This window comes from Cyprinus carpio, chromosome B15 (genome assembly GCF_018340385.1).
Source record: "Cyprinus carpio isolate SPL01 chromosome B15, ASM1834038v1, whole genome shotgun sequence".
NCBI lineage: Eukaryota > Metazoa > Chordata > Actinopteri > Cypriniformes > Cyprinidae > Cyprinus > Cyprinus carpio.
Window position 1 is genome coordinate 7,306,857 of NC_056611.1, and position 27,371 is coordinate 7,334,227.

At 36.2% G+C, this 27,371-nt stretch overlaps 2 protein-coding genes, 1 long non-coding RNA gene and 1 pseudogene across 3 annotated transcripts; 2 read left to right on the plus strand and 2 right to left on the minus strand.

Moving 5' to 3' along the window:
• Window positions 1-234: 234 nt before the first annotated feature.
• LOC122139719 lies at window positions 235-3,062 on the minus strand. Its single transcript, XR_006156493.1, has 4 exons — window positions 2,278-3,062; window positions 2,114-2,178; window positions 926-993; window positions 235-496 (listed from the first exon to the last, which is right to left on the minus strand). It is a non-coding gene; the product is annotated as an uncharacterized LOC122139719 (long non-coding RNA).
• A 10,030-nt stretch (window positions 3,063-13,092) lies between these two features.
• Window positions 13,093-17,723, minus strand: LOC109071645 (P2Y purinoceptor 14-like). Its single transcript, XM_019088078.2, has 3 exons — window positions 15,901-17,723; window positions 14,618-15,024; window positions 13,093-14,151 (listed from the first exon to the last, which is right to left on the minus strand). Exons 2-3 carry the CDS (start codon window positions 15,022-15,024, stop codon window positions 13,569-13,571), a joined length of 990 nt encoding a protein of 329 aa, XP_018943623.1. The 5' UTR covers window positions 15,901-17,723; the 3' UTR covers window positions 13,093-13,568.
• Window positions 17,724-20,227: 2,504 nt separating this feature from the next.
• LOC122139858 lies at window positions 20,228-21,661 on the plus strand (annotated as a pseudogene).
• Window positions 21,662-22,820: 1,159 nt separating this feature from the next.
• Window positions 22,821-25,578, plus strand: LOC109078475. The gene is made up of 9 exons (XM_042739038.1): window positions 22,821-22,863; window positions 23,532-23,592; window positions 23,698-23,748; window positions 23,956-24,000; window positions 24,079-24,140; window positions 24,489-24,562; window positions 24,677-24,717; window positions 24,826-24,979; window positions 25,105-25,578. Exons 3-9 carry the CDS (start codon window positions 23,746-23,748, stop codon window positions 25,344-25,346), a joined length of 621 nt encoding a protein of 206 aa, XP_042594972.1. The 5' UTR covers window positions 22,821-22,863; window positions 23,532-23,592; window positions 23,698-23,745; the 3' UTR covers window positions 25,347-25,578.
• Window positions 25,579-27,371: the final 1,793 nt, after the last annotated feature.

Genomic DNA, 27,371 nt, shown 5'->3' on the forward strand with positions numbered 1-27,371 from the left:
AACTTTAACTCTTTGAGGACTTGGGATCTGACTCGAGACTCGTTTGTGATATGAAAGGAATGACTTGGTTCTCCTCTGGTATAAAACAGCTTGCTGAGTTCATGGGTGGAATAAACATATGGCAGGACTTTTACTTTCTGACCCCTGGACTTTATACCTCTGCCAACTGCTGGGTCAAAAAAACCCAAACTGTTGGGTTGGTCCCTTTTTAACCCAGCGTTGGGTTATATTTAACCCAGCATTTTTTAGAGTGTAGTCATGCTCATGGAGAGCAGGCACACAAATGTTTGGAGCAGACACAGCAGCAGCCAGATTGTCCCGCACGTGTTCCCTGCACTTGCTTCAAGGTTGTGTGGTTCAGAGAGGGGTCGTCATGGTCTTCCTCATCCTCTTGCTCAACAATGTCCCCATTGAGAATAGTGAGATTGTGAAGCACAGCGCAGCTGCAGAATTGGCACAGCTGTGTTGAGATGGCAGTAGGATGTGGGTTCACCATCTGTAAATACATAATTGTTAGAACAATAAGTTTGAATGAAGCTTTGTTTCATCTGTTGTATATTTATGTATTTATTCTGATGTTTACTTTTATTCATTCCTTTACTCATTTATTCATGTTTCTTATTATTGTCAGTAAATAAAAAATGTTGTCAATAATAAAAATAAATATTTTATTAATTAATGTATTAATTGCTTGACTGAAATGTATGTACTCACATCGACTGCATTTGTTAAACTAGTGTATATTCATGTATAGCTATGTCACAACAAAAATGTAATTTTGCTTGTTTTACTAAAATGTAGTTTAAAAAAAAAGTAATATAATTATTGGTTGGCATTTATCATTATTATTGCATGTAAGTGTTGGGGTGAGCAAACGATGCAATTCATTCTGGGGTAATCTTAATTTTTAAGTAGTAATACTTACATTTTTAGAGTATAAAATCAACAGTCTTCTCCAAAGGCAAGATCTTCTTGCCAGCTGATCAACGTTTCCTTTGTGCAGATATTACAAATATTGCAAATGCTGATGCTGTGAGGTGTTAGTGCACCTGTCCCTCTTTTTTATTATTATTACGGAACTTATAATTACATAAAAGATCAGGGTAAGATGGTTGTATCTAACAATGAACAATCATAATAAAACAGTAAACAAAAATGTAATGTGTTCATGGGATAATATACACAGAAAAAAACACAGTGACAAGGTTAAATATCTTTGAATAATTTATCAAGATGCTTTTTTTAGAAGCCTGAGGGATGAAATTAGCATTAAATTCAACAAGAAAAAGAAGAAAACAAAGGAGATTCAAGCTACTTTTGCTTGTGGATGAAACATTTTGCCCATAAAATTATTAACAAAATATTCCAGAGATGACGATTTTGGGTTTTCATAATAAAAAAAGGAAAACTGCTTTAAGGCTAAAACTTGATCACATTAGTGGAGTTAAAAAATATAAGAACTTAAATCAACCCAAAATGTATTGGCTATACAACAACCACAAAATAAAAAGGCAGCTGTTTCTTCAACAAGACCACAAAATGGGCAAGTTTCATCAGTTTTAAGTGTTGCCAGTTAACAAAATAAATCAATTGACACAGAATCAAGGTTTTTAGATTTACTAATTTATTTTTTGTATTTTAATTCAGATTATTTAATTCAATCTGATTGTTGTATAAAGTATTTTTTGTCTGGTTGTAATCTTGAGAAATTTTAAATCAATGGTTCAACAAATAACAGGTGATGTTTCAATATCACTCGATTTACAAAGACAAAAATCAGATTCACCACACGGGGTCACTATAACTGCGTTTCATCTCCAAACGGAGGTTTCAACAGAATAATCAAAAAGTAAATAATCAAAACTCAAATAAGGTGTCAATTCTTTCGAATGTACAATTATTTATAATGTTAGGGCACACTTTAAGGGTGAAACAATACTTGTTAAGATCACACAAACACGGCAGTGGCACCCTACACAAACACAGACCTACTGTCAGCATTTCCATCACATGAATTAAACAATGCTTCATGGAAATCAAATATAATGTACAAAGGACATTGTACACGCACTTCAGATACGTTATGCACTTAGACATCACAATTAACACTTACCGAATTCTGAGAATCCGGAACACTTGTCACGTGCAATATCACACAATCTCCGTTCATCCAAATCCCTAACCATAAGATACACATTGTACATGCATGGGATTGAAACAAACACATCATATAACATTAAATGAATATCACCATATGTACATAAATGATGGATTTACCCTAGGATGATACACTATTGCCTTCTCTCCTGCACTGCTTAAACGGTCTGTCTCTATATCGCACTCTTAGTGCGTCATCATTTGCAGACGCTCTCTTAAAGGGGAAGTGCACTCCTTGCGTATCCCACACGCTAATACCACCCGGTTACATAAGATTACAGTTAGATTAATTAAACCTGTCACTCATATCTTTTAAGTTGTTGTGCTTGTTTTAACATCGTAGGTCACATGATAATGACAACATAGTGGATGATATCCAAATCGCATCAATACTTCACGCATTCAGGCTGTAGAGTTTGTACTCTTTTAGCGCTCGTTAAGTTAGTACTAATTGAAATTTAGTGCCTACTTAGAGAGTATGCAGTTTCGAACACTGCCCAACATCTCACAACACAACATCTCATTTTGACATCTCGCGTGGTTCTGTGTGATTTGGACAACTTCAAGTTACGCCCCCTTGTTCAAGTTACGCCCTCTTCAAGTTACGCCCCTCTCTTGCAGTCTGCAGACAGACCCTTCTCCCGAGACTTAGGTCTCTGCAGAGCAAAAGCAGGCGTTTATGACCTTGTGGGTGTTTTCAAACTGCTGGGTGTTTCTAAATCATGCAGCCAAAATGATCCCCCTTACCTAAACCTACCATCACTATGATGTCAGCCAATCAGGTATCATGGTCTAAAAACACCCTGATCTGGTAACTCCCATTACTTTCCTGCAGAGACCTATACTTGCTTCTTCCCAGGGGTCAGTAAAGTAAAGGTCCTGCCATATGTTTATTCCACCCATGAACTCAGTCAACTGATTTCACCAGAGGAGGAACCAAGTCATTCCTTTCAAGTCACAAGTAAGTCTCAAGTCAAATCCCAAGTCCTCAAAAAGTTAAAGTTAATGAGATAATTAAGTGACTAATTAAATGATGATTGAGCATTAGTGTGAACGCCTGCTGTTACTGAGAATTATAGAAGATCAGATGTTGATGTTTTATTAGTTTAAATGATGCCACCATCATGAAGATCAGTGTTTGCTTTAGTTGGGCTCTTGACCCTTTTATTAACTTAACACTAGAAGTCCCAGAGAGCAGCCATTTGGCTTTTCTACCTATAAAACCCGCAGGACAGCCGATGGGCTGGAAGGCTTTAGGCTAATATCCTTAATCAGCTGTGAACAGTTGCTTTTGTTATGTAAACAATGTGGGGCCATGCTGAGCCACTTCAAGGAAACTTGTGTTTCACTTTGCCATCTTAGGGAGAAATCAACACAAATGTTTTTTTTTTCCTTTGTTGCTGAGATTTATTGATAAAAAATAGTACAAAATAAAATAAAGAAACCAACCATTTGTACACATATTTACAAATAATATTAAAAAGTGAGTGAGTACATTCCAGCAATCACTCACAATCCTGGCACTGCCATGGTATCTCCCGTCTGCATTTACCACATGTGTATCTGTAGCAGTGAACACATCGCACAGTGGCACGATTGTTCTTGCACTGGTGTTTGACCTGACACATGGCTCTTTTTCCAGGGCTAGGTGTGGAGGGTTGTGTCCGAAGCAATTGTTCTTTTCTTGCCTTCTTCGCACACATATGAGAGTTAGCCAACTCTCTTGCAAGCTCCACCAGGAAGTCCACCCGTCTTTCCTGCCTTCCGGTGCATGCTTGATACAGCACATGTGCATTCAGTGCTGCCATGTCAATCACGTAATAGAATACGGCAATTGGCCAGTGCCGTGTCCCTGTGCGGACAGTGTACTCCCGCACCATCTGGTCCATCACATCCACGCCGCACTTTGTGGTGTTGTAAAGGGTGACAGTGTTTGGCTTCCTTTTGGTGGTATTATCAGTCTGAATCACGCTGTGCATGCTGCTAAGAATGTAGATGGTCTTCTTCCGTTTGGGCGCATACGCCGTCAGCGTAGCAGCAGTGGTTGAAAACAAACCTAATAAATAAGATAAATTGTTATTTTCATAGCACTTTTACACACAATGACACATGACACAATGACACACTTGGCGGTGTTGATTCTAAAAATTAAAAAACACATAAACATAGAACCACAAAAGACCTGCAACATACCTGAGTGGTGAATTCATTGCGATCTGTGTGTCTAGCGGATTGAGGGATTTCCCGGCGAATCTTGTTGACTGTGCCGAGGATGGTGGTTTTCCGGCTAAGAAGTTTATGCGCAAGTGACAGCGATGTGAAGAAATTGTTCGTGGTAACATTTCTGCCCTTGTCTAGGAATGGTTCCATCAGCCTCATCACTACATTTTCAGACAGTCTCTCTCCACTGGGACGACTAGGGTCCTTGCCAAGATATGGGAGGACATTACAAATGTACTTGGATTTGGTCAGGTCGCAAGCCACCCAAAACTTGATCCCAAACTTGTCAGGTTTAGTTGCAATATACTGCAGGAAACAGCAGCGAGTCTTTGACGGGAAAAGCTGTTCATCAACCTGTTCTTCACGCCACACTGCGCCATCTTTCGCTGTCTCTGTCAGGTCAGTCCCCAAACGGGCTCTCTTTTTTGGTTGAGGAGCAGTCTCCTCATCTGCAGTGTGAACAAATTCAAATTGTGAGCAATGGAAAAGTCAAATGATATCACAAATGCATGCATAGATACTAATGATAATTCCAGTATCTCCTTCTCTGTATCGGAATAATGTCTGAAATATCTTCCTAAATAAAAAGATACAACTAAAGCAAAGAAAACAACTAATAATGTTTTTGCACTTCAGATGGCAGTGAATGTCTGCTAAGTAGTACAAACAAAAAAGTGGACAATACAAAAAAAGGCAGAGTAAATATTTATGTCACTCCACTCTGCTTTTTTGGTGTTTTCCACTTACTGGTTTGAAATGAAATAGGAAATAATATGAAATGAAACTTAACCTGAAGACAGATCAGACAGATCTGAGTCCGAATCCGGCTGAAGTTCTATGTCTTCTCCATCTGAGTCACAAGGGTTTACTTCACTCAGGATCATTTCCAAGGCCTGCCGAGTGGTGAGTCTTCTCTGCATTTTCTTTTTTTGGAGAGGAGGTCAATCAAGTTCTCTGCTTTTAGCAGCCCTCCCTCCCTCCCCCACACATACAAACAAGCCACCAGCAACCATTCACACACACACCCCCAACCCCCCTGCAGATTGCTCAGGTAATGACCATATTTACACATGAATTGATGCTAATGATAGCCAAAAGACTAGCCAGTTAGCATCCACTTGGCTAAAGGAGAGTTACAAATCTCTGGGACTTCTAGTGTTAAAGCAACTGCTAATGCAAATGCTGCAGTGCATGATGGGAGTTTTTACTATGGTGTTGCCCAGCATGCATTGTTCTTGATGTCTGTGTGTGTCTAAATAGTACAAGAGATCAAATATTTAAATGCATTGTATATTTAACTTTTAGAGCAACACTTTCCTTGCATGTTGTAGTTTCACTAGGTTGATTATTAAAAATCTAAACATACAAAGAAACAATTGCTTTTTTATGACTACCTCATCATCTAAAAAGAGACAACAGCTGCTCACTGTACAGCCCTGACCACTCTGCTTTACAATACTACACGCATTACTATATATAGAGATCTCACACAGGAAGTCAAGGGCCAAGATCTCAACTAAAGCAAACACTGATCTCCGTGATGGTGGCATTGTAGCGTATGAGGCCTGAACCAGACAAATTAAAGATTCGATCGGGAGCCTGGTTGAAACATGAGCCGAATTCCACAGAAAGGCAGGATGTTGTAAATCAATTCCTAGCACCACAGTCTGAAGCAAGATAACTAACCAACTCTTTCACAGAACAGCTTTCAACATTAACACCATTAGAAAAATTATTGACAATTTCAATTCGAAGAAGAGATTGTCTAATTTGGGGCAAGTAAACGAAGAGATGGACAGTCTGACCCTCACATGTAAAGCCATGAGAGTAAACAAGATCGTTGGATTGACTTCCCCCCACCTAGCAGAACCAGACTGAAATTCCTAAGGAGACCTGTTAACCCCTCTGGTCTTCACAGGACATATCCTTACTCCCCAGAATGGAGCAGAGAATGCCTTCCAATGCATATATGCACCAAAATGAACTCAAAAAAGACTTCTAAATGGATATCAGTCCATTGCTTAACTCCATATCATACATGAACCCACACATTTGATTATACTGTTTCTAATCACTTATTGTTTATGTCTTTTTAAATAACTCTTGAATAGTTTAAGGGATCATATTCATGTTTAGTATGTGTGTGTTCGAATCTTCTTGCTTGAAACGTTTCTGACCATCAGTTATTTGTCAAATGTATCATATTCTTGTTATAGGAATCATGTCCAAATTATACCCTGCAAGAGCGGGAAAATTCGGACCATGTGCTTGATAAGATAACATATGATTTATGAATGGGTGGGACAAACAATGCAACGCCCCGAGAAAAGACAATATCTAATTGGTCAAGACAACATTTGAGGTGTGGCCAAAAGGCCAGTTTAAATACTCAGGACACCATCAAATTTTGCTTTTAGCTTTGAGCTTGCGTTTAGCTTTTGCTATCAGTCATGCCGGCTTTTAGCCTGCTTTTAGTCATGCTTTGTCATCACTTTTAGCGTTCTTCGAGCGCGGTTCCAGCGTGCTTCGGCCTGCACGCCTGCTGCTACTTAGCCACGATGAGAAGAAACACCACCTAGTCTCGTCAAACTTTACTTCTATTCTTTTACTTTAGTTTCTTTTCTTTTCCGTTTGAGAGTTTCGTGTTCTGAGTTAAGTTTTGTAACGCCGTGTCTCCGAGTCTGACCTCGCGTGCCCGTCTGAAACTTCAACCAGCCCACAACTCCGCATCTTCAGCCAACGCCCAACCACGGGCTTCCCAAGACGTCACTTCAACGACTACTGAACTTCCAGCCAATCAGCAACCTCGGGAAACCCCCCTTTCAGCGACAACAAAGGGAACCCCGTTACACAGGCAACACAAGTAACGTACCTCCAGACTCACATCTGTACTGGTGTTATCTAATATAATTTTAACCTAATTGATGAACTCAATGCGAGGGTTAATTAAGTGATTGATGGTTGTTCATGTCTATGCAATTTCACATATTGCTGTAAACTTGGGATTCCACATTTTCATTCTTTTAAACTCATCCTTTCCTAACTTTCTATCCTCCTGCAACTTGTGTGAATGTGTGAGTGCGTGTGCTTATATGTTAGATTAGTTTATATGTCTTAGATTATCTAATAAAGGCTCATTCATATTGAAAAGAGAAGTATCTTGTGTTTTGTGCTCACAAGTTAATGTCTTAAACTGCCGATCTTGTTACTGTGCTAATTAATAGTGTTTTCACTATACTTTGGATATTAATATCCAGCGCAGATTTGATGTTGAATCGCTGGCCGTTTCAGTGATCAGCCGTGAAACAGTGATTCTGTTCAAATTCCCTTTAAAATCTTAAATGATTCCCTTTGAGCTAAATTGACCTGTTTCCCTTACAGCATCATTTCAACCAATTAAACATCAACAGCTGATCCTCTGTAATTCTCAATAACAGCAGGTGTTCATCACTAATGCACAATTATCATTTAACTAGTCACTTAATTATCTCATTAACTTTATCTCTTTGATGACTTGGGATTTGACTTGAGACTTGCTTGTGACTCGAAAGGAATGACTTGGTTCCTCCTTTGGTGAAATCAGCTGGCTGAGTTCATGGGTGGAATAAACATATGGCAGGACTTTTACTTTCTGACCCCTGGACTTTACACCTCTGTTAATAGGGAAATTAGTTTGGCTGTACTGGCCAGACAACATAACCAACAAAACACAGAATCGTGATTTTTCTGAAAAATAAATTAATAAAAACGCTATATGACATTTTGGCCATTTTGCCCATCCCTAAGGCTGATGTACTTTTCCAGGGTCCAGGGATCACCTCAGGGCATGATGAAATGGATATCTTTGCCCAGTTCACAATTAAATCCCTTTATCAAGAATATGTTGTTGTTTCTCTGGATGCTGTAGCTGTGTTTCTAAAGCACATTTGTCACAGCAAAAGATATGAGAAGACAAACTGATCAGATGGTGACAGCTATTCATTAATAATTCAGTCATCATGTAGTTTCCTGATTCACTAATCTCATCCAGAGGCTGATCTCTGAGAACATTATTTAGGTTTAATATTTTTACTTTATACTAGCCCTAGAATACCACTGCATAAACTTGTGCCTTGCTTTATATTATATATATTAAATATAGATTAATTACTACTACATTACAACTGAGCCATCAGATTAATTTTTTATCTTGCAACTTTTGCTATAACAAATGTATTTCAGAAACACAGTTACAGCTACCAGAGAAAATCTTTAGCTAAAAAGTCAAGGGTCAGGAACCCAACTAAAGCAAGCGCTTACCTCCGTAACAGTGAATTCAAACTTTATTAATTTCAATAAAACTGCACTAACGCCTGTTTCACACATACTCCATCTAATCCAACATGTTGAACCAAAAATTAGTATAACCTATGGTATAGATAAGTGCCAGTCACCTTTTTTGTGCTTCCATTCTTTTAGAAAACATGCACAGGAATCATATGTACTTTTGGTAACAAAAATGACTGTCTCAGTGAAGAGTCAGCAGTACAATTATATTATAATATAATGGAGAAGGGTCTGGCTGCAGACTTGCACTTGCACTCTCAGACACTTGCGCTTCTGCTAGTGACAACACTTGCAGTCTTTTTTATTTTATATTTAGTTATAATTATTGGTTACTTTTTGTTTGAATCTCTCAACATTTGTTTTTTTCTTGTTTAGGTATCATTGACTGGAAGTCTGTCAGTCCAGATGTGAGGAAGACATACAGAGTGAGTTTGAGCTCAGCAGGTGTGATGGCTGTGGATGCATCTACAAAAACACCACTGGATACTGTAGCCATGGAAAGAAGGGGGTCTTCACAGCTTTCTATTCAGACAAAGAGTTTGCTGGATTCTGTTCTATGGACTGCTACTACAGAATGAATGAATGAATGAGTGGTTTATCTATCTATCTATCTATCTATCTATCTATCTATCTATCTATCTATCTATTTTTTTTACTTGAATTGGCGACTGAAAGCTAAATAAATGTTTTAGTGGATAAAGCTGTGTCTGTTTGCTTATGTCACTTAACATAAGGTTACTAAACTCTTCTGACTAATTTTTTAATTTTATAATTTAGTGGTTTTGTCAACTATGTATTTTTCTCAGGCAAAACATATTTTTCGAGGGTAACACGTTAAAAAAAGATTTCATTTGTTGACACTGATGTATTAACTAACATTAACTATGAGCAATACCTTTGATACAGTATTTATTAAACTTTGTTAGTTAATAAAAATACATCTGTTTGTTGTTTGTTCTTGTTAGTTCACTTCACAGTGCATTAACTAATGTTCACAAATATAACTTTTGACTTTAACTTAAGAACAGCTAAGAGATGTGTTAAGAGATGTTTGTATTCTCGAAAAATAATTGTAATTTGTTTTTGATAATTGATAAATCAAGACCTAAACTTGCGGTGGTGATGACGTCAGTAACCCGCGCCATGCAGAAGTTTTGAAGGTACTTTCAAAAGTAATTTAAAATAATATTCTTAATATCATTAACACCGTTTTTACCTTGGAAGAATTAAATTTGGTTTTATAGGATTATGTTGAATTTATGGTTTCCTTTTAATCTGCGATTAAGAGTATATGGCTCTCCAGGTTTTTATTTTTTATTTTTTTAACAGCCATCTTTCGCATTACCTTTTGAAACGCCCCCTACCTTTCGTTTCACCAATGAGAAACCTTTTGGCACACCCCACACCTTTCGGCATGCCCCCACCTTTTGGCACGCCCATTGCTCCAGGCTGCAGTTACCCCTACTTGGGTAAAGGGCCAGTGCAAGCTTGTCTGCACGGCTACCCCCTTGGGGGACAAAAAGAAAAAAAACCTTGTTCCCTCCAAACGTCTATTGCTCCTCATTGGAGCAATGATGATGGACAAAATGTCCACGAATTTACACCTTGGTCTCGTCATCGGTCACGCATGGTTGCAGAGAGCACACAATGAAGAAAAAGATCAGGTTCAAAAGTCTTTAATAATCCACATAAAGGTTGATCCAAAGAAGGCCAGTTAACAAAACAGAACCTTAACATATAGACGCTGATGTCTACACTGACTTAACTGGACCAAAGTGAAGTGAAAACACAGCAACTTAAATACTAAGGCAAATGAGGGTAACTACCCAGCTAGAATTTTTTTGTTCTAAAAATGTTCTAAGAACATTACCATGCATTGTTCTAACAATGTTTTTAGCGGGTAGTTTTATTTTTGTTCCCAGAACGTTCTCTAAAAACATTCTAAAAATGTTTATTAATAACATTATTAGAACATTATCCTCTAACATTCTAATAAAGATTTAAGCAGAGGTTTAGATGTTGATGTTGATGTCTGTTTAAAAGTAATAATTTGGTTTGATGTCACCATAATGGTGGTCAGTGTTGGCTTTAGTTGTGCAATTTGACACTTGACTTGTCAGTGTTGTTCTTTAGCTGCTGTAATCTTTATTATGGCAAAAATAGCAAGAGAACATGTGGTTAGGTGATGCTGGTTGCTTGCTGATGATTAAGATGTCACCAAATATGTGTTCTGATTACCTGGTTTCACCCAATCTAATGTATGGTGTTAGTTGCATATCATTTGTTCAAGTGACTCAATGGGTCCACAGCCTGAGACACATCTGAATTTAACCCTCTGAAGTCGATTAACGCGTATAAGCGTTTTGGGGTATTTTCTCCTGATAACCCAGACAAAAACTTAAATTACACTTTCAGTTTTGATCGTACAGATAAGAGCAATACATCAATCGAATCTGTAAAGGGTCTACTTTTTTTGTATACAGACATAATAACCACAAAACTTTGTGCATTTATAAAAATAAAGATAACAAACAAGGAGTGCTGTCTGCAGCCTTTGTCTGCGCTGATCTTCAGTTACAAACGTGTCATTAAAATGAACTGTAACTCAGTGAATACTCAACACAGAGACATGAGAGAGATATCTATAGAAAGCCTGAAATGTCTACTTTTAAACTAAACAAGTGCCGCCGAAAACAAATATTCTGTGATAAAGTAATCCATATGAAAACAACGCGATGTCCGTTTTTCACGTCTCCCTTCATTATCTTCTAATGCGACCACGCCCACGCGCCGAGCGCGCTATTCAAATTATAATGTTTCACTAAAGCGCGCGGCTTGAATACGCCCACACAACAGAAGACAACGCAGCGAGATTGTTCTTCAAGTTTTTTTTTATTTTACTGTTTGCTTCGCGATGAGAGGAATAAGACATAATTCAACCCAAAAAGATGTGATGTGGTTGAGGATTTGAGATTTGGATTTCCTCAGAAAAAAGAATGAAGCACTTTATTCAGCAGAGATCATAAACATGAGTAAGTCTCTTTTTATTTATTTATATACTTGTACTAGTTTTCACATAACGTGTAAACATTTTACTAGTTAGACTTTTTCCAAAGACTTTTTCCAAACTATAATTCCTGACTAAATGTATAATCAAGCGAAATATTATGAAGTTTCAAAAACAATATACACTACTATACCATTCAAAAGCTTGATGGTAAATAATATAAATGTACCAATAAATGTAACTGTAACAAATGTAATAAACAATGCTGTTCTTTCAATTTATCCCCCCTAAAAAACCATGAAAAAAATATTCTCAGCTCAACATTAATAATAATAATAATAATAATAATAACAATAAATGTTTTTTTTTATTTATTTGTAGAAAATAAGATTGTTAAAAGGATTTCTGAAGGATTGTGTGACTGGAGTAATGATGCAAAAAAAAATTCAGTTTGAAAGTCAGCTTTGATTGTTCCTAATAAACTGTTTAACTGCACTCACAAGTGAATATTAAATTCTGTTGTGGGATAATTAAATATATTCTAAATAAACTACAAACATAAAATTATATACATTTATTTTGTCCTCACATTCTTTCTTGTAACTCATCCCTCTCAGTGACACAGCTGACTGAATGGGTCATTATGCAGCTCATTATGCAGGCCTTTGTCTTCTCAGGTGTGAATTCATGATAGTTGACGCCTACTCGCATATGACTTTTACCAACAAAAAGTGTCTTAGATCATTTAAATCAATATATTGTTTTCTGTAAGTGAGTAAACAAGATGATTTTAACATCATTTAGAAAAAAAAAATTCTAAGCTACAAGCTCCAGTTCTCAAAAGTCCCGGGAACCAATTTTATATATGTGTTTTATTGCCTTATTCAAGTGATTTAACATTTTTAGTTTTTCACTAACCACGCATAACATTTATTTTCTCAAAAACACAATCATGTACATACATGCTGCTCACATATTATTATAGCCCAATTTGTGCTGATTACAGTGAGATTAAACTTTAGCCATTTAGATATTTATAAGAAACTGAAAAAAGCACAAATGTCAAGGCATGACAAAACTTCTCCAGGCCCCAAAAATACCCTTAAACTCCAGAGGGTTAAATAATAGCATAGACTAGACTCCAGATAAAACCAGCTGATCAGATCATTACATGACGAAACTTTTAACACCAGCAAGTTAAAAAAAAGTCACCTGATGACATTTTTCTCTTACTGTTTTTTGCCATAACAAATATAGTTACAGCAGTTAAACAAAAAGTAACATTGAAAAGACTCATACTGCCTAAGTACTGATCACCATAATGGTGACATCAAACTAAGCTATTATTTTCAATAAACCATCAACACCTATGTTAATCTCATTAAGAACTTTTTTAAATTTATGACAGAAATAAAGTCAATCTTGTTTATAATAAGTGAAGTTGGTAATACTGTTTTTGGAGTTATTTACGCTGGAGTTTGACATCAAACAAAGGTTGGATTTTCACTTTCAAACATTTGACTTCTGAGCAATGTAAGTCCACATCTGGTGTAATGGGAAGCTTTATTAGAATGTTAGAGGATAATGTTCTAACAATGTTATCAATAGACATGTTTAGAATGTTTTTAAAGAATGTTATCCTACCTTTTAGCAGAACATTCTAGGAACTAAAATAAAACTTGCCGCTGAAAACATTCCCAGAACATGAAAATTTTCTAGGTGGGATAATGACACAGAGCTCGATAGAATAAAAAAAAATCAAATCAGTGACTATGGTGACAAACGACTAACTCAGACAAGCAAGACTTCAGCAGTGAGAGAAAATTCAAAACCGAACATAACTACGACATTACGCGTTTCATGTTTTAATTTCACTGGATCTTTGCAAATCTTTCTTCCTGAGCTGGTCTCTAAAGGCCTTGCAGAAGATAAAGTATATTAGAGGATCAAAACAAACATTTAGCACTGAAAGCAGTATAGTCAGCTCCTTCAGGATGTTAAATGAACAGTCGCTGCTGAACATGTAAAGCAGTCTCACCAGGTGATAGGGCACAAAGCATACACAGAAAACTACCACTAGAATAAGCATGTTGCACTTAGACCTGTTAAACTTATGTCGGCTGGATACAGTCTGTGTTGACAGCTGGGCTTTTTTGATCTTTTGCAGAGTTTTCCAATAAAGAAAAACCAGAGACACAAGCACAAACGCAAAGACTGCAAAGGACACGCAGTGGATGATTTTGTAGACCACACTGAGCTTGTGACTGTGCATGGACTCACAGCTAAGCTTTTGATCCTGAACCCAGGATGTCTGAAGGAAGGAGATCAGGTAGACGGAAGACACGGCTAACAAGGAAATCCAAGTTCCTATGGAAATGTGGCGCGCAGTACGAACCGTCTGTAGAGCATGAGTCTCCAGTGGCCGGACAATCTTCAGGTACCTGAGATGATGGAAGGTATTCAGAATGCTGACAAAATCAATTTGCATTGCACTGTGAAATTAAACTCATGTTGGCTGGATACAGTCTGTGTTGACAGCTGTGTTGAAATGTGATACCACATGATCACATTTCCTCTGGTTTATCTGCCTGTTATAACTCAGTAATCAGCCAAACAAAATTTAATGTTAAAAAGTCAAGGGTCAAGATCCCAACTAAAGCAAACACTGACCACTATAATGGTGACAAGCAAATTATGATTTTCTTCTTTGGTGATTCTGCTTGTTAACATCAGGTGTCTTCAATAATGGTCAATCATCACTCAATTAATCACCTAATTATCTTATTAACTTCAACACGATATTATCATATTATCATTATAATGATATTATCATATCTAATAAACCATTTGAAAATGATAACATTATTTTGAACTCTGTAAATGTAAGTGTTAGCTTGAGTAGCATACCTGTTCGCAGCAATAATGTCCATGAAGAGAATGCTTGCATACATGTTTACATAGAATGCTGTTGCTCCAATGCTGCAGTAAATCTTGCGCATTGTTATGGAATAGGTAACATTGTGAGCAATGCGCAAAGGTAAACAAAGACAAAGGAAGAAGTCAGATACCACCAGGTTCTTCATGTAGACCGTGACGCTGGACTGGACACGCTGATTGGAACAGAAATAAACCCGCATTGTGATGCAGTTAAGCACCAGACTGACGAGAAACACTAGTGAGTATGCAAATATGAAAGCAGGGTGGGCTGAGACCTCTGTAGGTCCACAGGGATCTTGAGTTATGTTGGTCATGTTTGGTTTAAATTTATCCCTTGGGAAAGTGATGAAGATGGTTGCAGACACTGTAGACTCCATCTAGATAACCAAGAGAAATACATATTATTTATCCAGATTATATATATATATATATATATATATATATATATATATATATATATATATATATATATATATATATATATATATACATTTACATTTAGTCATTTAGCAGACGCTTTTATCCAAAGCGACTTACAAATGAGGACAATGGAAGCAATCAAAATCAACAAAATAGCAATGATATAAGAGCGCTATAACAAGTCTCAGTTAGCTTAAATGCAGTACATGTAGCAAGGGCTTTTAAATAATATAATAAATAAAAAAGAAAACAGATAGAATAGAAAAAGAATAGAGCAAGCTAGTGTTAGAGGTCTTTTTTATAATTGTATAATAAATGAAAAGAAAATGGATAGAATACAAAAAGATTAGAAAGGTAGTTAGATTTTTTTTTTTTTTAAATAGAATTAGAATAGTGAGTGCAAAAGTTAGAGGGTCAAATAAAGATGGAAGAGATGTGTTTTAAGCCGATTCTTGAAGATGGCTAAGGACTCAGCTGCTCGGATTGAGTTGGGCAGGTCATTCCACCAGGAGGGAAGATTTAATTTAAAAGTCTGTAAAAGTGACTTTGTGCTCTCTCTTTCTCTCTCTCTCTCTCTCTCTCTCTCTCTCTCTCTCTCTCTCTCTCTCTATATATATATATATATATATATATATGCTATTGTGTGACTTCAGAAGACTCCGAATATAGTCATATGGACTGAATTTATGTAGCTTCTTTGTCATTTTGGAGCTTGCCACAAAGAATGTCTTGAATAGTGTTGTATAATTATTCTGACTAAGAATATATATAAACCCTCTATTCACATTTTTGTTTCCCACAAGCAAATGCAGTATATAAACATCGCTTCTTACCTCTGTTATGTATCAGATGAAATAGAGGCTTCAATACTTCTTCCCACCAGAGTCCAGATCAGCTCAGTTTAGTCCTTGCCGCTGTGGAACTTCGTAATGCAGGTTCAGGAATAAAATAATAACTTTACTTTTAATAAATTACTCAGAGATTTGTTTAAAAGAAGTTTACCGCATCACCATAGGAAATGGTTTCGCTTTATTAAAAACAATAACTCAAGCAAATAACAGTAAAAGTAAATAGCGTAAAGTCTTCACCCCGAATTGCGGTGGTGAATGTGTTCCAACCCTAAAGTTTCATAGTCACACAACCCAACACCTCTCTCTTCTGGGTTTCTCTTTTGGTGAACACACTCACCCACACACACGTATCTAGGTTGCCATAGTTACAGGAAGCATGACCCTACACCTAGTAGCAAACTCTCAGTGGCACAGGTTCAGATGAAGTAATTGCAGCATCTTTTTCATTAAAGCAAGTTAATCTATCTCTAGTTTTAAAACAATTACAACCTCTTAAGGTGTAGGCTTTGGCAAATAACTATTTCTAAACTGCATAGCATCATTTCTTTTAAGATAAGATAAAACAAATTACCATACTAAGCTTTTAAGAAAGAAGGTCCATCCTGCAACGCTGTTGCAAAATGCACTTTCTTGTACACTCAAAATACAGTTAGCAAAAAGCATACATACGTGGCAGTTTTAACTGATGAGCAAACTCTAACAGAATGTATATCTCATTTCTACCTTTTAAGGCTTTACAGGTTTTGTGGTATCTGTTTGCAGTCTTAAAGCTCTGATATCATTTGCGAGAGATTGCAACTCCAAATAAAAGTTTACCAACTCAATCATTTCTTTCAGCATTCTCATAATTTTCTTATTCAAATCCTCCTGTTTTCGCATAAGTTGAATTGTTCTTCTTATTCTAAAAACAATCTCCTGTTGTTCCATCAGTTGAGGTCCTGTCGTTTTCCTCTGTTTCTCCTTCTTATTTTGTCTTTTGACTTCTTTGTCCCAGTTCCTCTGAATACCTTCTACAAGAAGATCGTCAAATTAAATTTATACCTGGTTCATTATCACAGTTACCGAGTGAGAATCGATTGTGAATATTGCAAATGGGAAACTTTATTCCTAAAGAAGAATCACCAGATGCGACATCACCCTTTTGAAGTTTCCACATTTCCAATAATTCCTCTCATTCTAAATTCTTCCTTTGGAACTCTATTTTCAACACATCTCATTAGGAGAGTCCCTATCTTCTCACTTTTATACATTTTCTTAATATACACATCAAATACATTTTTCTATTTCTGATCAGTGTTACTTTTAACAATTTTCTCATTTCCCATTTAGAAAGAGGATCTTGATTTCTAGGAAGCTCATGCATTAGGCATTTCTCAACTCCATCTCTCTCCACGAAAGCTCGTAGGATTTTTCGGTTCATCCAGAGTCTTTCTACGGTTTGCGGCCAGCTATTCGCCAGCTCAAGAAACCATCCAAAACTCATCCCAATCAATGGGCCAACGATTTCCCGAATCATCACTGCCGAGTCCTGGAAGAGATTCATGGCTCATCAAAAATGCCAATAAATAAACTCTCTGTACTCTCAATAGTCTTTATATACTCATAAACCCTTTTTTTCATGTTTATTATTTTTAAATAAACATTTTGCAACAGATAATTAGCTATTCCGAGTTTACTATGATGGTTTGTTTGAAACATGTTCTACACCATTTCAAAGCCCTTTTCATTTTATCCCATCTATTCATTAAAATTATAATTCCCAATAGTACTATATCATCATCCTTTAAAGAGCAGGTCATATGGTATTTTAAAGTGTCCCAATATTGTATTGGAGTCCCCTACATCAGGTTTAAATGCATCTAAGGTCAGAAAACATTGTAATTTTCTCAGAATATACATTTAATATTAGAGTCATTTGCCAATGATTAGGAAATGATTCGTTTCAAGCAAGTTCAAGTACACCCGGCTGCAGCCTGCAGATCGAGGCGGGGCTGCACCTGGGGTGGGGTTGCACGTGCAGCCCCGCCCCATACCTACTCTGATTGGTTTGATCGTCTTTCATAGACATACATGATAAGAGTTGTGTGTAGTTGGTGTAGGAAAGAGTATGTTGATTAAAAAGCAAAAAATGCGAGACTGTCCTCGCTGCAGCCTGTAGCACGATGACGTAGCTGGATCAGATCCAATACGTACTGGACGTTGTTACGAGCATGCGCGGTGGTGTGTTTCGGTGACGTCATAGATGCATGCGCAGTAGAGAGTTGGTAAACGATCGCACGTGCTTTGGTCTTCCGAGAAGAGTCTACAGAAAACGGCGGATTAATTAACAGTGATTGTTTATCGGTAGGTAATTAATCTTTCTAATCTTCATTTAATGTTTTGTTGTTTCAACATGTATAGTCTTGTGAAGTGTTATGTATCCGAAGCGTTGTAAACGTGTTTAGCTGACATGACTTGCATAATGCTCACAGCGATTCTTATTTTAATCTTATACTTCAGTACTATATGGATAGACTGCAGGGCTAATGTAAAATTAACCTGATTTTGCTCGGCTAATGAATACTTATTTGTTATTGCATTGTTCTAGATGAATGTCTTTAAAAAGGGCAGTTGTCCAGTAATTTCAAGGTGCACAAGGTGCTGTAACCAGTACCACTGCCCTTTTTGTGAGACGTACAAAACCACATCACAACTATCCATTGATAATCATGTAGAGAATCATCTAAAATTGGCAGTAAATCATGATGGTGAGTATAATTTCACCTCTACTAATTTTATTTTGCTTTATAAAATTTGATCAGAGTAATGTCATATGTCTGTTTCCCCCCCCCCAGATTTTGTGATTGTTAAGTGCAATTCACACTGTAGAGAAAATGCACATTTTCATTGCTGTTACTGTCCTGCTACAGTAATAAGAAAAGTGCAGTTAATTACTCATCTTAAAAAATGTAAACAAAAGTTGGCTATTCCTGGGCAGGAAGCTCAATCTCCATTCCTGCATAGCCCAGCAGCCACTGCTCCACTTTCTACTATTTCAGCACAGACTTCTCATGTCATTATACAGGCGCCTCCCCTGTCTTGCCCCATGGCTATCCAAACATCTTCATCTCCAGTTACATCAGTGTTTCAGTCTCCAGCAATGACACAGTCTTGGACAAGTCCCTTATGTCAACCTTTGCAACCTGTGACAACGTGCCCTCTTTCTGAAGCTCCATTCCCTCTTTCTGCATCCACTCAAGTACTTCCGTCTCTGACTATTTCCTCTGTCCTTGTTCCACCAGAGCAACCAACAGCAAAGCGTCCTCAACCAAAGAAGAACAGAATCAGATGTGATCATTGTGATATGGAATTGAATAAAAAGAACTTGCGAGTTCACATTAGAAGAAAGCACACCACAGTTAAAGAGGCCATCACATTACAACGACATTTATTTTGTCAGGTCATTGACAGTAAGCATGGAATTTTTGCAGTAGCAAAATCTTTCAGTGCACCGTCAATACCCATCCATGTTCAAAAAAAGATCTGGGGTGCACTGTAAAAAAAAGTCTGTAGTTTTTACAAAATAATTTTGGCAGCTGTGGTTGCCAGAATACTTTTGTAAAAAATACAGAAAAACTGTAAACACAATTACGGCCAAAAACTGTAAATTTTACAGTATAAAACTGTTATTTACAAACAAGAAAATTTTAATGTAAACCAGTAAATTCAACAACGCACACTGCTATTAAAATCTGTTTTGTACCTTTAACATACTGACAACCACCATAATAATGCAGGTGGTAAAAGAGAAAGCCACATGAAGAATCGAAGTTCATCACAAGTAGCTTCGCCACAAGCAGAAGTTTATATTAATATATAGAAGGTGCACAAAGTCATTCATGCAAACACAAAACACCATCATGGTGACACACGATACTTAAACAATTCAATAAACTTTCATTAAACAGCAGAAGATGTAACATAAAGCCCAAATGTACAACTGATAACAAAAAACTATTAAAAAACATGATTATTTAAACAAAATACTTTCAAATGTGGAGCGTCACACAGGGAATTCTGGGAATATCAGTTTACAGTTTTTGACTGTAAAATATACATTGATTTGTTCTTTTTTTATTTCTAAAAACTGTAAAATTAACAGCATTTTACTGTAAAATTACATGAAATGTCTGGTTAGATCTTTTACAGTTTTTCCCTGTATATAGTACAGGAACTTACTGTTAACCTATTAACACTTTTTTTTTGTAGCGTTTTTACAAAATTGTACAGTTAAAATGACACTTATTTTTTACAGTGTGTGAATGACAAAGTTATGTGTGAACTAGACCAATGTAATGCTAGTGCGGATTTTGCACAAAGGAGTGGCCTGAAACCATTTGAGTGCTGCCATCTCATGTCCTTAGCTTTCTGTCCCAAAGATGATGGCAATGCTGTTAATCTCAAAGAGGAAACCCTAAATGAGATTGTGAAAGAAAAATGGTTTGGAGAAAGTAGGAGAGATGCATGCATCGAAAGGCAGTGCTTGGCAAACAAAGATGATGTGCCACTTTCTGTAGCGATCACATTTGCTGGGCCCTCAACAAAAAAATACATATCAGTGTATGAGCCAAAAATGTCTTATTACTGCAGACTTGGAAGAGTGACTGTTGTATATGACAGTAAGAAGATCACATTGGCCTGTCCATGTAATAAAACAAAACAGTCATGAATTCACAAAGCAATAGCTAAATGGCATTTGTTTCAATGTCAGAGAGCTCTCTTCCAGAAGGTGAAGACCACCGAAAGGATTGATTCCATGCAGATACCTCAGCAGCAGTCTGAGAATGTGGGTGACTGTAGTGATCATCAGTACCCACCTAATGATGATGGAATAGAGAGGATAGTGCGCTATTTGATGAAAAATAAATCTCTGCCTGTGGACCTTCCTCAAAATTTGGTTAGTGGTCTACAACATGGAAGTGAATTTAGACACCAACTAATTCCTGAAGAAACATTCTGCTCCGAATGTGAGGGTAATCATGTTCTAAGCGAGCCAATTATTATAACCTCACGAGCAAAGATTCTGACCTTTACTGGGGTAGTTGAAGGTAAATATTGTTAAATGGAACATTCAAATTGTTTAAAGAGTGTTATTTTACTGTTACTGTTATTTTGTATTTAACTTTTATGCTCTCTGTTAAGGAATTTCAACTTACTACAAAGTATGTAGCAACTGCAGCATGATGTACAGGTACCAGGAATTCACTGATGGTATCCATAACTTCAATGACCACCTTCTGCTTTCTCTTCACTTGTGTGTAATTCTTCGCAATGCTCTTCAGGTAATATGTGTAACTATTGATGTTGATATGGTTTTGTGTAATAAGTATTATGCCGTGTAACATAATCTTTCTTCTTTATACTCTGTGAATATGCCTAGAATCACACTGCTGTTAGCAGAGTAATGAGCATACTTGAAGCCACTGCTAAAGCAAAATTGCCCAGCAAAGACACAGTGCTCCATGCTTACCTCCACTTTGAAGCCTTGAGCAGCCATGTTTATTCTTACACCTGCATCAATTGTGGATATTACCCCAAAGTGGTGATTATGGATCTCCACAAGAAAGGTGTCTTCAGTATTCCTTGTAAGTATGTGTTGTGTACATTGTATTACAAATGCTTTCTAAAAACGGCATGTTCCTGATTTCTGAGTTTGTGTTTTGCAGTCAGTGAAATAGCCACACCACCATCAGATTTCCTTTGACAGGATCCTTTGACAGGATCATCAGAGCATTATGCTCTGTATGACAGATTTCATGAATTTAACACCAAAGACCCAAGAGATGCTCTTAGGAGAATCCAAGTAGTCCCAGAACTCTGTGGATGGGTAAATACTCAAACCGCAGAGCAACTTTTTGCTGCAATGCGCAAGAACAATTATTTCTTGAACATGCTCACGCCATCTGGACACACATTTTTGATGCGCAACATCATTCACCATTATAACACAGCACAGAATAAGAACATGTATGACAACATAAGAAAAATTGTATCACCAAGTGATCAGTTAACCTTCAATGGTTATGGTCAGATAGTACTGGGTAACTTTTTTTTTTTTTAAACTTACAATGACCATTCATTTTTTCATGTATTGTAAAAATCACTTTGTCTTGTACTTTATGTGAAGGTACACCTCCACAGTCCCTAAATGATAGTGAAAGACACACCTGTGATATTACACAAATAGACCAAGTACACTGTAAGTAATGTCATTATAAACACCGCACTTGCAAAATCTCACTTCACTTAATAAATACAGTTGGATCATAATATTTTCTCTCTTTTCAGGCCCCAGCCAAGGTTCAGTGATTGACATGACAGCCCTACGAAATGTGCAGCCAAACAGGGCATGCTGGATGCATCCACAAAGCAGTGACCAAATAAAGATGGTATGTTGAATTTTTTGCATTTTTATGCAAAGTGTATAATCATACTTACACTTTTTTTTTTTTTTTTTTTTTTCGTTTTTCTAGATAGAAAATGCTTTAAATGAAAAGGAATCACGACAACAATTTTTGGCTCAAGTAGGAGCAACAATTCTGAACAGATCAGATTTTATTACCTTGGGACATCCAAATGATGTTGAAGGGACTGTGAGTATTATCACATTCAATATCATGCTTTTGTTTTGTGATAAGTGAATATTAAATTTGGTTTCTCTCAAATTATTACAGATTTTGAATGCCTGCCTTTCAATGGTCAGAGATATTGCTGATTTAAAGGTAATATTTTATATCTTCTGTGTAGAACTGTTTTTTTTGGAGTGAGAAAGTGTACACAAGTGATCCTTTATTAACTGTAATTTTAAATGGTATCTAACAGAACATAAAGGTCCATTGTTTTAGCTCGTATGTGACAGTGACATGGTTGCCACCATTGTGTGCAGACCCTTGAGCTAACTTACGTGTAAGTATGACTGAAATTTTTAATAGAAGTTAACTAGGGTCATTTTAGGTGGCATTTAAAAATGTTTGTTGTCTGTATAAGGACCATATAGCAGAATGTGACTTCATCTTACTCCCTTCCTGGGCATCAAACCATTGGATGATATGTGTAAGTCTATTGTGTTTAAATTATCAGTTCTCCTTAATGCAAGTAACACTGAGATATTTTGACATAACTAACAGTTGTATCTTCCAAGAATCATTTAATAGAACTAGTTTTACAGATCATGAAACCAAAAAGCAGAGAGATGTATTTGCTTGATTCACTGCACGGCACTGACTTCAGCGATTGTTGTTACATTGATCCCTACAGGTTTTTTCAGAACAAATATTAAGAGTTCAAAAGAAGTTCAGGATTATGGTAGTTCTGTTTTGTACCATACATCCTTTTGCATGCATTTTGTTTTTTGTTTTATGGCTCATTTTTCATTGATGCTTAAACTATTTAAATCTACCTTATCGCTGGAATTATATTTTATAGTTCAAAGAAAAAATTGTTTAAACGATGATAAATGAGCCAATAATTTGTTTGGGGATTTGTTCCACCCCAGTTTGTTTATTATTAGTATTTTATTATTATTTTTGTTCAGTTTTTGTTTTAGTTGTTGTTGTTGTTTCAATGCTTTGTAGAGTACTTGCACAGCAACTACATCCTGGGCTGTGGAAAGAGTATGGACGTGATGATCTCAACGTAAGCAGTTTTCTTGTTGCCATCACTAAATTCCATTTTAGATATTCAACCACATTGTTAGTTTTTGAATAATTACAAAATGTTTATTTCAATTTAACTCAACAGGGTGCTCCAAGTCAGAATTGGTCAAATAACTGTGGAGTGTTTGTGTTGATGGTAGGAAGAATTGTTTAACAATAAGTAATGTTTATTTTCCTTGAGAGCTTTGTCAGATTGCTGTCTTTCATTGTTAATTTATTTTTTAGTTTGAGCAAAATCAATATCCAACAAACTTAAGATATTTGATACAGTCAAACAAAACCATTTAAAGTTCATTACTATTGTTTATGTCTGTTTTGATGTAACTTACTATTAATGTTACAGTACACACTCTATGTTGTAATGGGAGGCGTCTTTGATTTTTCTGAGGTGAGCTATCAAAATTAATAATTTGGCAAAAAGTTTATTCTCAAAGGGTGATTGATTTACATTATGCATATTTTCCAGTCTGACATGGCTGCAGTAAGGAGATGGTGGTGCTTGCTCCTGCTAACAAATTATCCTGTGAAGTAAGCCTATTTCCAAGTTCTTCCAATAAATAAAACATATTTATTAGTAGTAGTGGGTGATGGAGGAGTAGAAGTAGCAGTTTTTTATCCTCTCTTTAATAATATTAATTTGCACAGTATTTGATATTTTGATATTTATATATCATTGCTCTTTTGTTGTTTTTGATTGCTTCCATTGTCCTCATTTGTAAGTCGCTTTGGATAAAAGCGTCTGCTAAATGACTAAATGTAAATGTAATGTATTTGGTGTTTTATGGTGATTTTTTTTTTCTCCTGTGTGGAGTAAATACTTTCTAGGGAAACTAGTTCACTTGTTTGTTTGTTTGTTTTTTTTATATGTAATTTAAGACCAGATGCTGAAAGAAAGCTACTCAGAAAAAGGCGCAAAGAAATGAAAACAGGTATAACTTTAACTAAAATAGGTTTGTAACAACTAATCTGACAACTGAAGATAAAAGTTCCTTTTTCCATAAATATTTCATGATTGATGTATTGGTGTGAACTTTCTTTCTCTTCTTTCTTTTCGTTCTTTCTTGGAGAATTGGAAAAGGAAGCAGAAGCTGATTACATAAGTAAGGTGGGAGTTTTTCCTATTCCAAATGTTATTTTTAACATTTTAAATGTATGCTATTATTCGACTAGTATTTTATATTGAATAATATTAACCAATTTTTTTTTTCAGCAGATGCCACCTGAGATCCTGAGACATATCCTCTTGAATGCGGTCAAAGAAGATGAAGATGTGGCCTTCTTCAGACTGTCTCTGACATGCTGGCTTTTCCATGATGTTGTTTGTGACGCATCATTCAGAAAAGACGCTCATTTAGCCTGGCTTGACAGTAAGTTTTCATTTTATTTTTTTATTTATACCAGTAGATAGTTCCACACATAAAGTTTAAGCTGCAAATGCATTTTAAACTTTGCTCAGAACTTTTTATTGTTTTAAATCTCTTTCTTACAATAGGTGTTGTCAACTGGAGTGCATACTCCAGTGACTACAAGGAGATGTACCGAGTGCCATATAAAGTGACCAGTTGCCTTTGCTGTGGGGACTTATTTAAAGACTTCCCGCCAGGCTATATTGGAGATGGAAGGAAAGGAATCCTTCGTGCATTTTACTCGACCAAAGAGTTTGAAGGTTACTGCTCAGCAGACTGCTTCATCTGTGACGGCAATCACTATAGCCCCAAGGACAACAATTTATAAAGTTAAATATGAATTGTCACTTGAGTGACTATTGCTTGATCTGACTGCTGTGTTTGTATATTGAACTTAAATTCAGGGTTTGTTTTCTTTTATTATTATTTTTTTAATAAATGTACTTGCATGTCTTGCAGACACTTAACAGCAAATTAAGAGGAATCTTATGTACAGATCACGGTTGAAAACCAGACAAAATATCATTTTTTATATATATATAGCACTTTTGTTTATTTTGACATCTGACAAGTTTTTATTTTTTCTTGTTGCTGTTAATATTTTTGCGTTTTCCCCATGAGTGTGTACTGGTATTTTAAGTCGTATACAGCCTTTATTGTATTGTTACTTTTAGGATTAAAATTACAGAGACAATTACTTGACTCATTTTTGCTTCCACTCAACAGCAATTATGACCTGAATAAAATAAAATGGTTTTATTTTAAAATGTTCTATATACACACATTTAAAAAAAAATACTTGCGGTGACATTATGCTATTATTCCATCAAATTTAGGTTTAAAAACTTTAAAATCATGTGATTTAAAATGTTGTCCAGACAACTATTTTGCGTGTGTAGATAAACTGTAAATAATACAGATCTTTAAATATATGTAAATAATTACTTATTACTATTCATCTATACTACTACTATAGAGGTTAGAACATCATCTTAATACAATATTGAGCATGCGTGTCACTCAAGACCAGCGCATGTGCATTATAATCATAAATCGGTAGTGCGCATGCGTCTATGACGTCACCAAAACACACCACCGCGCATGCGCGTCACAACGTCCAGCACGTATTGGATCTGATCCAGCTACGTCATCGTGCTACAGGCTGCAGTGAGGACTTCTTGAAAAATGCTGTGCAGTTTTACAAAGCCTTTACTATAATGCAGTTGTTTATTGTTAACTTGACTCACTATAATTGAATCAAGAGATGTTTACTGCAAGTTTAATCTGGACCAGTCAAATTCACAAATTAATCATTGGGACATTCAAAAGCATTTAATGTGAAAGTATGTGGACTTATGCATTAAAACGGTGTTTTAAAAAGACCAAACTCAGTAAACAAATTATCAATAAAGCATTATATTCACAGACAAGCAGATATGAGCCCAGAATACGAACGCAACGCGATTAATTAGGCGTTAAGCATTTTCCTCCCATAACCTGCTTGTCTGTAAATAGAATGCTTTATTAAAAATGTTTACTGAGATAGGTCAGCTTTTTAAATCACGTTTTAATGCATTATGTCACGTTAAGCATTTTCCTTTTAGTCTAATAGTTTTCTATGGGAGGAAAACGCATTGCATTCTTATTCTGGACTCATCTGCTTGTCTGTGAATATAATACTTTATTAATAATGTGTTTATTGAGTTTAGTCTTTTAAAAACACCGTTTTAATGCATTATGCCACGTTAAACTTACAAACCCGATTCCAAAAAAGTTGGCACACTGTACAAATTGTGAGTAAAAATGGAATGGAATAATTTACAAAATTTCATAAACTTATATTTTATTCACAATAGAATATAGATAACATATCAAATGTTGAAAGTGAGACATTTTGAAATGTCATGCCAAATATTGGCTCATTTTGGATTTCATGAGAGCTACACATTCTAAAAAAGTTGGGACAGGTAGAAATAAGAGGCCGGAAAAGTTAAATGTACATATAAGGAACAGCTGGAGGACCAATTTGCAACTTATTAGGTCAATTGGTAACATGATTGGGTATAAAAAGAGCCTCTCAGAGTGGCAATGTCTCTCAGAAGTCAAGATGGGCAAAGGATCACCAATTCCCCCAATGCTGTGGTGAAAAATAGTGGAGCAATATCAGAAAGGAGTTTCTCAGATAAAAAATTGCAAAGAGCTTGAAGTTATCATCATCTACAGTGCATAATATCATCCAAAGATTCAGAGAATCTGGAACAATCACTGTGCGTAAGGGTCAAGGCCGGAAAACCATACTTTATGCCCGTGATCTTCGTGCCCTTAGACGTCACTGCCTCACATACAGGAATGC